This window comes from Amphibalanus amphitrite, unplaced genomic scaffold (genome assembly GCF_019059575.1).
Source record: "Amphibalanus amphitrite isolate SeventyFive unplaced genomic scaffold, NRLGWU_Aamphi_draft 000653F_arrow, whole genome shotgun sequence".
NCBI lineage: Eukaryota > Metazoa > Arthropoda > Thecostraca > Balanomorpha > Balanidae > Amphibalanus > Amphibalanus amphitrite.
The window spans coordinates 22507-37233 of NW_024882147.1; the positions used below are offsets into that span (position 1 = coordinate 22507).

The following is a 14727-nucleotide window of genomic DNA, read 5'->3' on the forward strand; positions in this document are numbered from 1 at the left end:
AACCGGCTGATCCCCAGCCTGTGAGCCTGTCAAGGAATCACGCGGTCTTCAGCTTCGTGGCCACTGAAAACAGCACCGCTCACATTCTGTCCGAGTTGCAGCCAGAACAGCGGGCAATACCAGTACAATCCTCGCAGGTCCTTTAGCACCAGGATGTTTTGGCGTATAAATATAAGAAACATTGTGTGCCACCATGGGAATGCTCAGAGCCACTTCCCCAGTATGTCGGCCACACTGCGGTCTGCAGTCTGCAGTACCAGTACCAGAATGTACCCCACCGCCAGTGCCACCATGCCCCGGCACTATCCAGCACCAGTACCACCATTAGCCCGCCGCAGTCCTATCCCCAGAACGTCACGGGAGGTCTGGCACGCCCGGCGAGAGCAGCGTCCACTCATTACCTATTAACGTAGTCGCCGGTCGGCGGCCGCCTTTTAGCCATTATCGGCCCGAAACGAGCGCAGGCAGCACTGCCGGCCGTCGGCACTGCCACCGAGACTGAATCAGTAAAACGAGCCGTCCCGCCCGCCATCGGCTGGCCGTGTTAAATAGTCAGACGGCCATCGGTGCGACCCGAACGGCGCGAGCACGGCGGAGAGACGGCGGAGCGGCGAGCAACAGGCGGGTAAGGGGACTGCGACTCACCAGCAGACCGGTCATCGGAACGGCCAGCAATGGGACAGTGGACGGAGACTGTGCCCTAGCTGCCAGCTCTCCGAGTGACCAGCAGCAGGAACAGTCGGGGAAAACGCTGCAGCCTACCGCCGGTCTCAGAAAGACAAGAAGCGTGCAGGACGGGGCGTGCGCTGCGTTCCAGACATGGTCCTTAGAGGGCGTGGCCGACCAGAATGACGATAGTCAGATTGGCCAAATCACTATAAACGACAAAGTTCTGCTCAAAAGCACTCATAAACAATAACAAAAGCTTGTCTCTGGACCGAGCCGAACTGATAAAAAGTGTGTTCACTGATCAATTACTCATTATTTTCCCGTTGACTGTTGCAAAGCAAGTCGCATGGGTGTTGCATTGGCATCAGCACACCCGGTGCCCGGATATCCCCAGCCCCTCCATATCCCCATCCCTGCCGCGGGGCCGACCATCCCACCCCACTAACGCAACAGATGGCCGCTCACTAACACCCATGACAGCACCGGCGACAGGGCAAACCTCGTAACTCGGGCACAATCTTCAGCGGGCGCCGGCCGCCCGATCGGCGCGAGCAAACACGGCGCGAGCCTGATCGATTACCGAGCTGACACGGGCCGGGCGGCGACCGGAGACAAACACCAACAGCGCCGGCCGTGTGACCAACCGAGACGACTGAGGTGAACAGTTTGAATGGTCAATCGCGAGAATATTAACTATGCATTCAAACAGCCGGCTGGGTCATAGATGACAGCCGCCTATTCCCTAAGTGGGCGTAGTTTTTTAGTTGGACGGCGTTGATGATCGTCATATTGAACGAGCGTGACTGTGTACACTAGCCGCTAGCGCACTAAAGCGCATCCCGCGAAATCGGTAGGTAGTTGGCTTGGTGGTTGAATAGATGGCAAGACCAGCCCAGTACCTGTAGTACACACGTGAATCTACACTGCATGGCCTGGGGATGACCCGGTCAGTAGACTTTGCAGTGTGTACAGGGCGGGGAAAATCCCGACCCACACTGTCATCCACATAGCCCGTGTAGCGGACGTCATATAGGGCTGTCCTTCCCCGTCTGCCGTGTGTATGAGCAAGTGGTTGATACTCACCGACCAGCGCCAGAATAACGGTCAGCACTGACTGTGTAGTTTGTACACCATACAGCAAACAGTACCGACCCCAGCCTGCAGTGTGTATGAATTAGTGGTAGATACTCACCAACCAGCGCCAGAATAACGGTCAGCACTGACTGTGTAGTTTGTACACCATACAGCAAACAGTACCGACCCCAGCCTGCAGTGTGTATGAATTAGTGGTAGATACTCACCAACCAGCGCCAGAATAACGGTCAGCAGCGGGGCCGCCGGGAAGTGGGCGATCGTGTTGGCCTCCAACATCTGCAGCAGGTCCACTGGAACGAACAAAGGGGGGAGGTTCATCAAGTTAGTACTCAGTTATAAGCAATCAGAATACACGGTATCGGGCACTCTGTAGAACGTACGAACCCGGGGACAGGATAGCGTGTCAGTACATGTTGGCCAGTGCACATCGGTCACGCACCGGCACAGAGCATCTGGGTCAGTAAAATATTTCATGTGCGAATCCATGTGCTCGAAACATTAAAAAGAGTGAAAAAGGCATAAAATCACTTCGGATATGTATTATAGGCACAGGAAACAAAATCATCGCGAGGACAATCGGTGCGAGTCGTCTTCTCATCGCCAGCCCGAACTGAAAAACAGCAGCTCGGCGACAGAAACGACGTGTAAGTGTGGTATTGTGCTGTCGTAGGATGCATTTATGTTAAATACCGTAAAGTGGGGCTATTTGAAACGGATTTTTACAGTTTTTGGCCTCTCCCTTTAAGACGGTTCATATTTCTTATAGCATGTAAATTGCAAAAATGTAGTTCTCCGTAAGCTCTTTCATATAGGTGCATTTTGGTTCAGCTAGTAAAAATGATTAAGGATATTTTTTTAGTTAAAGCCTGTCTCAAATAGCCCCATAGGGTGGGGCTATTTGAGACAGTTTTAGTTACGAAGAAATTGAAGAAAATCGGTCACGCTAGAGATAATTTTTTAAATGCCATGTGATTGGAAATTAAATTTTGATCATTCTGGCAAAAATTGCTTTTGCAAAGACAGTTACATTTCCTTTATATTCAATCTTTTCCTTTTTCGTAGGATGCTTCATTTCGGTAGGTTATAAAATTGCATCACTATATGCTAAGGCTGTCATAATATGATGTGACCCTAAACTTTCCAATTTGCAGAATGATCATCAAGGACTATTCTAAAGACAACAACAGTAAAATTTTGAAAGAAAGTTTTTGTATATAGCCCTGGTGGCGTGAAAACAGACATACTGAAAGTCGGTGGGGCTATTTGAGACAGGCTCGCTACCTAATGAAGCACACCGTAATGAATCAAACGAGCTAAAAGGTTTCCCAAAACATTTAAGTGAATAGTCTGCATGATTCCTTGTTCCATTGCACATCTTCATGCGAAGAAATAACAGAAAAATGTTAAGCGGTTTTGATTTTATGACGATTTTCCTCGATCGCTGCATGCTGTATCAATTGGCCGGTAACCCTACCACATCAAGCCTACTTGCATAGGCTCACCTAACAGTACGTCCATGTGTTAAGTAATCTTCAATGGTGTTTTTTGGTCAACCAAGGTAGACATGTGTTATTGTCGACTAAGTAAGTGACTGATGAAGCACATTTTAAGCACATATTCATCAGAATAACTAGTTTGGTCACCAGCTAAAGGGTCATTATGTTACACTACGAACATGTAAATATTGCTTCCTGCTAAATACCATGAACCCACTGCACGTTTATGACCACGACCAATTCATCGGTGCTACTCATGTCGAACGTTCGATGCACTTCAAGTAGATCGTGGTAAGTCTTCTCGGGTGCATTCGCATCACCATTATCAGTAGCTATTTGGCATATCGGTTGAGGTTTGACCAGGTGGGCATCATCGGGATTCTGAGACAATGGGTTACGCAATCGGCAGTAACGTTAACAATGTATAATATTTTCATGAAAAATATGCTTAGCCTTTAAGTAAAACGGTAGTAGCGATAGATGCAGTGCCGAAGCTGTTAAAATTTCAACTATGTTAAGCGGCAGGTAGGGGTCCTTTTCGAGCAACTTAAATTGTGCGTTTTTCTGTATTTCGTATTTTAGACCAAATTTCTTTCGAAACTTTTCGAAATTTTTCAAAAAGGTTATTCAGGTCATTCACTGTTCAATTCCACATCAGCCTAAGCAAAAATGACGAAAAAATATCGAACGGTTTTCATTTTACAGCGATTTTACTAAACCACTACTTTACTGTCTCAAATAGCCCCACTGTCTCAAATAGCCCCACTTTACGGTATGTTTTTATCACATTTTCGTTCACTTGTTGAATTTCCGATGTGTGTTTCTTAGGCACAGAAAACTGTTGTTTGCAGCGGATGTACCCCTCGAAGTGGAATAAAAGATCCCAACAAAAACAATAAACAAGCTATGGTAAAGTGAGTAAGTTAAAAACAAGCCAAGTTGGTTCAGTCTCAGCCAGCTAACAATAACTCCGTTATAAGAAAACTACGCTTGAGATCGATCGCTTACAGCCTCAGAAGCGTGCGCGAGGCTACATAGAACCGTCAGCGAGCGACTCCGTCCCGACTGACTCATACTACATTGTCAGCGGGATGTAGGTGTCACCAGGCATATCACATTGCCTACAGCAATAACGTTCTCGGCAGAACCGTGAAAGGGACACCGTGCCAATTTCCGACAGGAGTCTTCTTGGAAAACCGCTCGACCATAATAGAGACATGACAAAGGACTGAGCCATCCAAGCACTGCATACGTGCGTACGGGTAACTCAATACCAGACGCCGGAGAATTGAGTCTGCGCGCTCCAGGACAGGCCACCAGGATGCTCGCTTCAGCTCGGCTCGCTCCAGCACGGTTCACGCAGCCCGGCGGTGCCTCAGCCCCTCACGGCACGAGCAGCGGAACACCGCCCACCATTCCAGTGACCACCGGAACCGGAGAGCCAGCCCGAGTGACCGGCCGCCGACTCTCCAGGGCAGCCGGCAGCGCCGCCGCTCGGCCCCAAATAAGGCCATAAATTTAATACGGCATCGCTAACAGGCTGGCGGCAGGGCGGTCCCCGGGCGGCGGCGGCGGCGGCGGCGGGGCGGGCGGAGTCCGGCGGCGGCGGCTCCGGTTGCAATTAGAGCTGCCACGGGCGGGCCGGGCCGGCGGCCGGCTCGGCTTTCACTGCAGTCGGCCGTAATACCGGGCCAAGAGGCGGCCCTCGACTCTGGCCCGCGGCCATACCGCCGCCCATATTGAGCGACTCCGGTAGACGGAGCGTGTCCGGTGGCGCTGAGCGTCCGGTGACACTTGGACGGTTCCGGTGACACAGTTAGATGACAGTTACCCGGTTCCGGTGACACGGTTAGATGACACTACCCGGTTCCGGTGACAGTCAGATGGCAGTTCTACGGCATCAGTCATCCAGTTGACACCAGTTTTACCTCCCGTGACCGAGTGTCACAGTCATATGACAGCTCTCTGGTTTCAGTGACAAGCGTCAGTCAGATGACAGTTCATCGCTTCCGATGACAGGTGCATCGGAACTCATCCAGCAGAGCGTGAAGAAGGCGGGGTCTGAGTGCACCAGAGGTGGTTCGAGAACGGAGCGGCGACCGAACCATCGAGATAGTCTGACACTCGGCGGCAGACAGTAGCGAACAGTCGAACAGCACTCAATACAGCAGAAGCTGTCTCTCGTCTTTTTTTTTTGTCTCTTTCAGTTGTCTAAGACACATGGAATTGTCCGAAGACAGATTTCAGATCTACGTATGTATGTATGTATTCACATTGCGCAATCGTTCCATGGACTCATGGCTATTATGATTGACATGTCATAATGACGAGAGAGATGATAAAAACACACGCACGCACATAACATTCCATTCAGTCTGCGTCCGACAGCCAGCTAACCGCTGCTATACTGGTTTGTTATCAGGTGATCTCGGAGGTTTGCTCTAAACTGCCGCGGTCCCATATCTCGGAGACATTGCGGCAGGGTATTATACTCCGCGACGGCGGCGAACAGAAACCGCCGGCGGCCAGACTCAGAGCGTATCGCGGGCCTGTGGAGCTGGCCGGCCTGCCTGGTGTCACGGTGGTGAACATCACCGCGTGTCACCAGACTGCCGTGCAGTTGCTCTGGCTGGCCGGTGGACAGCATCTGCTTCAACAGGGTCATCGAGTGGTACCTGTACATGTTGGCGGCTGACATCCACCTCAGGTCCCTCAGTACGTCACTAATATGGTCGTATTTCCGACGTCCCGAGATGACACGTGCGCCAAAGTTCAGCAGCTTCTGCAGTCGAGCTGTCTGGGTGATGCCGCATACACCGTACACACTGATACAGTATCGTATGGCGGATAGCACGAGCGACTGTACAATGGTGATGAGCGTGTTTTGGGGGAGGGCGTGTCTGCTGTGGCTCAGTCCACTGAGTAAGCCAGTACAGCGCCGCACCACATCGCTGACATGCGCCGAGAACGTCATACTCCGGTCGAAAATCACGCCTAGGTTTTTGACCGTGCTCGATTCCGTAATAGTGGCGCCCATGAACTCCACCTGCATCTCGGGCATCGCACGGAGGTTCGGTCCAGTGCCCATGACAATGAGCTGGGTTTTGTTCGCATTCACCTTAAGTCCATTTTTCCGAAACCAAAGTGATAAAGCTGCCAGATCTAACTCTAAGTTGCGGACCATCGCGCCACTATCTCGGGGACTCCCAAACACCGCCATCTGTACATCGTCGGCATATTGCACTAAGCACCTGTCGTGCGCGACGTCTGCGTCCAGGTACAGGGGCAGGGGCACAGGGGCAGGGGCAGGCAACGTATGAAATACGAATGTTTGCCAGGACAGGTCAAAAGAATCTTACGAGATTGGAGACAGAGGGTGTCCCAGGATGCGGGGGAGAGGGGGGAGGAAGGGGGAGGGACAATGCTGCCACTGTCCACATACCCAAATATACATCTTATCATTTCGTAAACCGGAGACCAGAAGCTCCTCTCCCAGTTATCGCTCACGGCATGGCTGTACTCACCAATGAAGAGAAATATTTGCTGGTGAGAATAACGAAGAAGCATGGAGACCGTCAGCGTCTGCAAAGAAAGAAATAAAGTCACAGAGTTAAAATGACGATAAGTCAGTGTTATTCTACGATGTTTAAAAGTTCAAACAATAACTCCTTGGATCTTCCTTGGAGCACACAATGAGTTCATAAAGCGGTGGTACAGCTTTGATAATTTTCCCATACCTACAAAGTAATGTAAAAGCCAATGGAGAGATAAATGGCATGTTGCCGACGGAACCATCCCATCATTAATTAGTGGGGAATAGGACAGGCACCGCCTACAACAATCTTTATCTTCTCCCTCCTTGGAGGAAAATACAGAAGCTCCCTTTCCAAAGGCAACAAACAGAGATATTTTCATCTGGGTACAACTGGGACCAGAGCGAAACGGAAGGCCCCGCATCCGCTATTCTGGTGACAACTGGGTATTCATCATAGAGAAAAATAAGGTAGATTTCATACGAACAAGACATCCCACACAAGCTGTTTGTCTCGAGGGCGGAGGGGCTCGTCTGCTTTTTATGGAACAAATGGGGGAAAAGGTCAGAACAATTTAAGACATTAGTGGGGTGAATAACTCGGCAATACGAGTTAAAGTAAACCGAAACCAGGGGCATTGGTGAATGGTGACCCATTTGGAGGCCGTCTAAGAAAACAACTCAATTAGTTCATTTAGCTATTCTAGAAAATACAGCCAAAAATAGTGCAAGGAAAGAAATTCTCTCAACGATGCCACTTATACAAGATAAATTACTGTACTTAGAACCGGCGCTCAATACACAATTACGAATATGACACCACTTTCTTTTGATCTCTTGATCCAGATCTAGCCTGTCATCAAATCCAACAACTCGCAGACGTCCGGAGAAGAAGAGCGCATTAATTCCACGTCACGATAGTGCGGCGCTCACTCCGTTTTGAGCAAACACGGCGCCGCTCTGACGGCACTTATTAAATTCCCGTTTTTTTTTCCGGCGTTTGTCGGACCTCCGACCGGCGTACCGGGTCGCCTTCATGGCTGCTCAGCACCGCCGGCGGCGGTCGACGACAGAGGCGGCGCGCCGGCGGCGGTACCGGCGCGGCCAAACACACGACCGCTCTCCGAGATGTGAGCGATGTCAGAGCGCGACCCGACCGCGGATAGCTGAAGCAGGTGGAATAGCAGTCAGTGGCACCGGAAGGGACCGGACGGGGACAGATGTAGCGGGTGAAATTACAGTCAGCAGAAGCAACAGTACCAGACTGCGACACATTCCGATTATCGTGCTCAACTGCTCACTGCTCAGTTCATTGAGCTGCCACAGAGTTCGGTTATTCTGACGCCTGACAAAATCAAGCAGTCACACCCAAACGTTCATCCAACTGAAACGCCTGTTCATGTCCAGCAGCTCCCCACGTCACACCCCGGCCCTGTACCACTCTACCCCCTGCTCCGCCCTGCCCCTCCCCTGCCTGCACAAGTTCCTCCGAGGCAGCCGCGGTCGAACCAGGCAGCCAGGATTGCGAAGCCTGGTGACCGCGCGCCGCAGATCGGCGTGGGGAGGGAGGGGTGGGGGTAGCGCGGCTGACCGGGGGTGCACGAGGGCCAGATCGGAGGGTTGGGGAGGGGTGGCTGGTGGGGTCAGGCCGCCGATTGTCGAGTCGGGTGCTGGTGACAGGCCGATAGGAGCTGATAGTGAAAGCCGCGGGCAGTGGCCGCACCGACCGCGCGCCACACTCGTCTACAGGCCAGCTACAGGCCAATGTTTCCGTCGGAGGTCTGTGGTCGGATTCACAGCTGCGAGTCGCAGCCGAGGTCGGCTCTCGGCTCCGCAACAGGTGGCACTGGGCGAGCAACAGGTCCCTCGACCGTCTGCAACAGGTTCCGAACGTCTGCAACAGGTCTGCAGCAAAAGGGCCCTGACTACTGGACCGTATACCACCATTATCCAGCCGTAGACGGCAAAATGTCCCAAGCTGTTGGCGCCGACTGTATGTTAGCGAGACGCCGTAACTGCTGCGTCATATGCAGAGAAAGTCTCCGTAAACGTTTATAAGCCTCTCAGACTGCCACACTGTAGACCAGAAGCTGGTCTCGATTATCGGCAACTGTTATTCGTGCTGGTTTGTTTGTAGCGATTAAGGGCAAAATAACATAAACTGTCATTTTACACAAGCCCTCCATCAACTCCCCAACTGTGGATAGCCTTCAACGTTGCCGCACCGATCCCTTGCATATATCGACACTAGCACCACCTGTGCTGGCGTCAGCCGGGTCACCACCTGTCACCATCAATGGCACCACCTGTCACCATCACCAGATGGAGAACAGACGGCCTCAGGCTGGTGTGGGCACAGTATGAGCGGAGCGGATACTGTATCGGCAGATTACGGAGCGCATGGCACGGTAGATCAGATCGTACCACGACCGGATACGCCGGCTCGCGGGGCCGCTCGGTACGAATTCATACCTCATGCATACCAGAAGCCGCGGCAGTGCACCTCCGACGGGGCGCGAGGGCCGTCGGCCGGCGGCCGCCAGAGATAGATCGGTGTCCGACAGCTGCCGATGGCCCGTCGGAAACTCATCTGGCGCGGCCACCAGCCGACCCATTACGGCGCCGCTGGAATGCCATCAGCTCAAAATGCTACATACATAAACCAGCTCGGTGTTAACGGCTCAGAAGCACTGTGTTCGCCGCCCGGCGTGACGCATCACCTGAGCAATGGTCATGCTCCGAGCGTTGACCGAGTTCCGTGGTCGCTGCCGCGTGTCGGCGCCGGCCCGGCGGCGGGGACGCGCCGTCCAGCGGCGCTCTATCTGAGCGGGCCGCGTGTCGGCGGCAGCAGCAGCCATCAGTTGGGCGACGGTGCGATAACGCCGCCGAGCGCGATCGATTCGGCCCTCATACCGCCGGCATCAATCAATAGCCGCGTGGCCAGATAACGCCTGCCGCCCGCCGGAGCGGTCGCGGACCGACGCGACGGAAAGTCGCCGCGGAGCCGAGCCGCGGAGCGACTGCAGAGGTAGGCTGTGCCGCAGTACCGCCCGGCCCGCCGGCGCAGCCTACCAGTACAGGCAGTCTCCGTCCGGGACCGAGGACGGAGAAACGACGCGGGAATATCGGACCCCACCCGGCGACCGGAGATGATGAAACGCCGAGCACATCCGGAAAATGGCGATGGTGGCACGCCGAGACATTCGTTTCGGCACCAATCAATGGCTGAGCCAAGGAGAACTTATTTCTATAGAAGTATTACCGGTGACGCAAACTCCTCTGATAAAGGCCAAGCCAAGAGATTCCCAAAGTTGAACTCGGTACCAGCTGCGCTCCGGTATTCCAATCAACTACTTTCTCAAGAAATTACAGCACCCTGACAAGTCAGAAAGGGCTTAAAGATATTTGGGTCTGCAATGTAACCTCAGTGCAGTGACACAATCTTCGGCGGGAGCGAAGACCAATTTGTGTCTCTCTTCAGGTTAGCGGAAAATTTACGTAACAACCACTGCTTTTTGGCCGTATTGATATGTCATCCAGAGGAACCACAGCACATCATTCACTGCGCACGAACAGGCTCAGGGGAGAAGAGGAAAAAGGCGCAGACGTGGACCTCACTATAACAATATTGCTGAAGAGATACGAGTCCGCGTAACATGTCTACCCTGCCATCAACTTTCCAAAAGAACAACAAGCATGGATTATTGACAATCGATGCAGAGCGTTTTTGTTTGGAGAATATCGTAGCACTTGCTCGCTTCCGTACTAAACTTAATTCAAATTCATCCACCACGAAGTTAAGCCACCAATATTTTTCTACAGCAAAATGCTTCGAAAGTTAGACACCTGCGCCAACTAAAAACAATTTGCATAATGTGTATTGTGCAAGCCAACAAAAACAACTACAACATTCCCAAGACTCAAAATCTAGCCGAAAGAATAATTTGTGTGCGTAATGTTATTTTACCCACACAAATCGCTTTTATGCTACAGCAATATTATGTCATGATAATGACCATTGACCACGGATACTAAGCCATCACCAAAACAGCTGCTCTAACAGCTATATTAAAAATGTCGCCGCTGAGCGCTAATAATTGGACTCCTATATGCCAATAAGATCAATGCCGGCCAGGCTTTTAGGGGAAATTCCCATACATTGTGGGCTAACACGTCTTTAGGTTCAAAGATCCAATCAAGCAGCCGTTTCACTCATGGTCGTAAGTGTTTCACTTTTAACGACGCTATGAAACTCGGCTGGCAGTAAAATCACGTCCTCAAGCCATAATCCCCGTCAGCTAGTAACGGAAAAGTTGAGCTCTTGTCCTTTCAAGTTTAATATGATTAGAGGCCGGGCCGACCGAAGGCCTCGCTCCTAAGCATTGGGTGGCTGAGTATTCGACACTATCCCGCGTTTTCCTCACAGAATCGAAACAGCTTCACTGCGGGGGTCTTCAGCAGCAGCTGCCTCAAGACGACAGGCTAATAGGGCGCCGGCTCCCACTGCTCTACCTGGCTCCGTTCCTCTACCTGGCTCCAATCACCAACAAAGCCGCGGCGCCGGCAGTAAGTCTGCCCAGATCGGCCGCTAAACGATTTCCATCGCTTCCGTTCGCGCTCTACTGCCGAAGACGTCCGGCCGACCGGTCGGCGGGGCGGGGGCGGGGGCGGGGCGGCACGTGTCCGCCGCTGGCGCCACACAGGCGGCCACCGCGAGATTGCCGCCCTGCGCCGAATTTGAATACGGCGCCGCCGATGGTATTAGACGATGCCGAAGGCCGGCGGCGGAGGGGGACCGGGGAGGGCGGGACTGGCCAGAAATGAGAGCTCGAAGGAGGTCGGGTGGGGTCCGTTGGGGCTGGTCAGAAATGAGAAAGCTGAGGTCAGTGACAGGTCACTGGCGGTCTGAGAAAGAAGTTCACCGATGCAAGACGTGACTTACACCGCATCCAATCAAACCTTCACTGCCTAAACCAATACAGCCGCTCTTGCTCGCTCAGTCAAAAGCATTTACTGCTGTCATCAGTATCGTAACTCAGGTCCCACCAGTCCCGTCACTGCTCCCATCCGTCCCGTCAGTCACCGCTCCCACCAGACCCCTCAGTAGCCACCGCTCCCACGCACCGGTCCCGTCGTCGTCCCGCCCAGTCGCCTCAAAGTGGCCGTGGCGCCGGCGGCGGCTGGCCGCGCGGTAATTGATGAATTGAGCTCTAATCAGACCGTGATCCGGTCAGCGCGAGCCGCACCACCGCAGATTGAAATTAATGGCCGGGCTGGCGGGCCTACCGGAGCCGCCGGCCGAGCGAGAGCCGGTGTGACACGGTGACCCTGACCCTCCGTGACCCCAGCCGGAGGTGAGCCCTGATCCGTGACACACTGAGAACCGGAGACAGTGACCAGAGACACCGGTACGCTACAAGAACACAGTGGACCCCTGAAAAAGACTGTGACCTGCTCACGGACGGGATACTGAGATTCACCGAGACCAGGGTGACTTGGCGGGCTGACCCCCATCGTAACAAACTGACGGGTGCCTGAATCAGACCGTGACTGGTGACTGAATCAGAGACTGTGACTGCCGACTGTGACCGTCTGACGTCACAGTCAGCCGAAGCACGCCTGCCCACAGTGGAAGCTGTTTGGGAAACTCACCAGTACTTCTGAAAGGCCACGTTTGTATGTGGGTCGAAAAGCGAGGGTAATAAACGCCTTCAAAGAGTTTAACGATCAGAGCAAAACACCCTCCGCTTATCAATAGGGTGATGCAGATGCGACGATAAAACTTTCTGGTGAACGCAATCAACGCCCTAAAACATGGTCCAATGGAGAGGCATCACAAGCGCAACCCTTATCAGCGCCACCCTTATGGCTAATTCAGCCCCCAATAGTTATTGGTTATTCAGCTCCACTATCACACGACATTGGAGCCACCCTGTTAACCATGGGCTGCACTGGATCCGTGGAATCGGCCAAATTTCGAGACGGACTGCGTCAGAATCCAACGCGGACTGTGCTCGACTCCGGGGCGGACTTCGGTGGGCTCCGAGGCAAACTCGGCCAAGCTTTGAGACGGACTACGTCTGATTCCAGGGCGGACTGCGCCGGACTCCGGACGGACTCGGCCAAACTGAGACGGACTGCGCCGGGGTACAGGCGGACTGCGATGGATTCCGGGACGGACTCGCCCGGACTCCGGGACGGACTCAGCCGGACTCCGGGGCGCCTGTATTCCGGCGGCAGCCAGCCGTCGGCGGGGCGGCCCGCCGGCCGCGGCACCCCGGGTCGCTACAGACACAGCTAATGGCACGACCAGGAAACGATTTTAGCCGGGCGGTGCGCCGGTCGCCGATCGCCGCACAATACGGCGGAGAGAGCGGCCCAGCGCACAGTGGCCCTTTTTCAGAATTAGCACGCATTAATTCCCACATTACCTGAAAGTGGTGCAAGACATCACCACGTGATCAAGGACGTATTCCCCAGGACTGCAGAGTCGATGGATTTTCGGCGACTCCGACTCCGACTCCGACTCCGGCTTTCAAAAACCAGCTCCGACTCCGATTCCGACTCCGGGCAGAATTGTCGACTCCGACCGACTCCAACTCCCGACTCCGACTCCGCAGACCTAGCAGGGCTGCGGAGTCGACAGATTTTCGGTGACTCCGACTCCGACTCCAGCTCGGGTTTCTAAAATCGACTCCGACTCCGAGTCCGACTCCGGTCACAACTGTCGACTCCGACCGACTCCGACTCCGACTCCGACTCCGACTCCGCAGCCCTGATATTCCCTGCCAATGCAAAGAGAAGAAAAGAAACGAACTGCCCAAGGAGATTCGGCCCAACAGCGACAGGCCGCTCGGCCCAAGATTTGGCGCACGTTCGCACGGCTCGCCCGCCGGCCCAGGCCGCTCCGAACGCAAGTGTGGAGAGCCCGCCAGCCGACCACGCTGCACTGACCGCCAGGACGCCTCAGGGCGTCACGTGACCGCATCTACAGCTGTTGCCAGCCACCGTTAGTCGGCCCCGGCCGAGCAGCAACTAAGGTCAGCGCGACGCGAACAATACAAACACATAGGCGCTTTTGACGTTAGATCTTAAGCCGATCCTACGGGACTTGTGCGGCTTGGACATCAAACGCGACAAGAAATCGGACAGTTTTTCTTGAGCACAGCGTTATGCCTACATGACATTTCAATAAGCACATCTTATGGCAAAAGTCAAGCCACATTTAGGCGCCCACCAGATGACACCAGCTTCGAGCCAGGTCAATGAGCTTAGTCGTATCGAACAGGAGCCACAGCCGTTCGCGGACTGAACTGGTTCACGTTATCCACCGTAGAAGCAAAATGGCGCAAAATGGCGCGATGCCCTTTGGTGGACATGGTCAGAAGAGATCGGCGATTCGAACGATGTATAATACGACATGTTCCAGAGTGTGCTACTTAACATAAAGCTTCATATGTATGCCGCCATCCCCAGTTAATAATCGTCCTGTTATTGTGTCCACAATATTCGGCAAAAGTGGCCTATTTAAGTTTATACAATGAAAATTGTGGTTTCTAGGGCTTCTGCGTAAACTCAGCTTCACAGCCATGCCACTTATTTTTAATATTTTCTCACCGAAAGCCTTACAAATTGTTGTTCATCTCACCCTACTTTTTAGGGCCCGCCGGTGGTGTCCGCGCGCCTCTCGACAAACTTCGATTTTGCGGTCAGTTTTACCAAAGATGATTATTTTTTAGGAGGTAAAAATGGCACCATCGGATAGTTTGGAATGTTTTGCACACGATTAGACTACTTTTTACTCAAAAGAAGAGAAAAAATATTTTGAATTTATGCGTGCTAATTCTGAAAAAGGGCCACTGTGCAGCGGTCGGCCCGACCAGCCGGTCGGTAAACCGACAGAGACGCGGACAGCGAGACAGGGTAACGGGCGAC

General features: G+C 53.2%; 1 protein-coding gene across 1 annotated transcript in view; it reads right to left on the bottom strand.

The window, feature by feature from the left end:
• The window catches only part of LOC122364041 (membralin-like), a 57854-nt gene that overhangs the window by 10307 nt on the left and 32820 nt on the right, over nt 1-14727 (bottom strand). The window contains exons 10-11 of the mRNA XM_043334064.1: nt 6785-6842; nt 1971-2054 (exon numbers count right to left, since the gene is read on the bottom strand). Coding sequence (XP_043189999.1) covers nt 1971-2054; nt 6785-6842 — 142 coding nt within the window. The remainder of the gene's footprint in view (nt 1-1970; nt 2055-6784; nt 6843-14727) is intronic.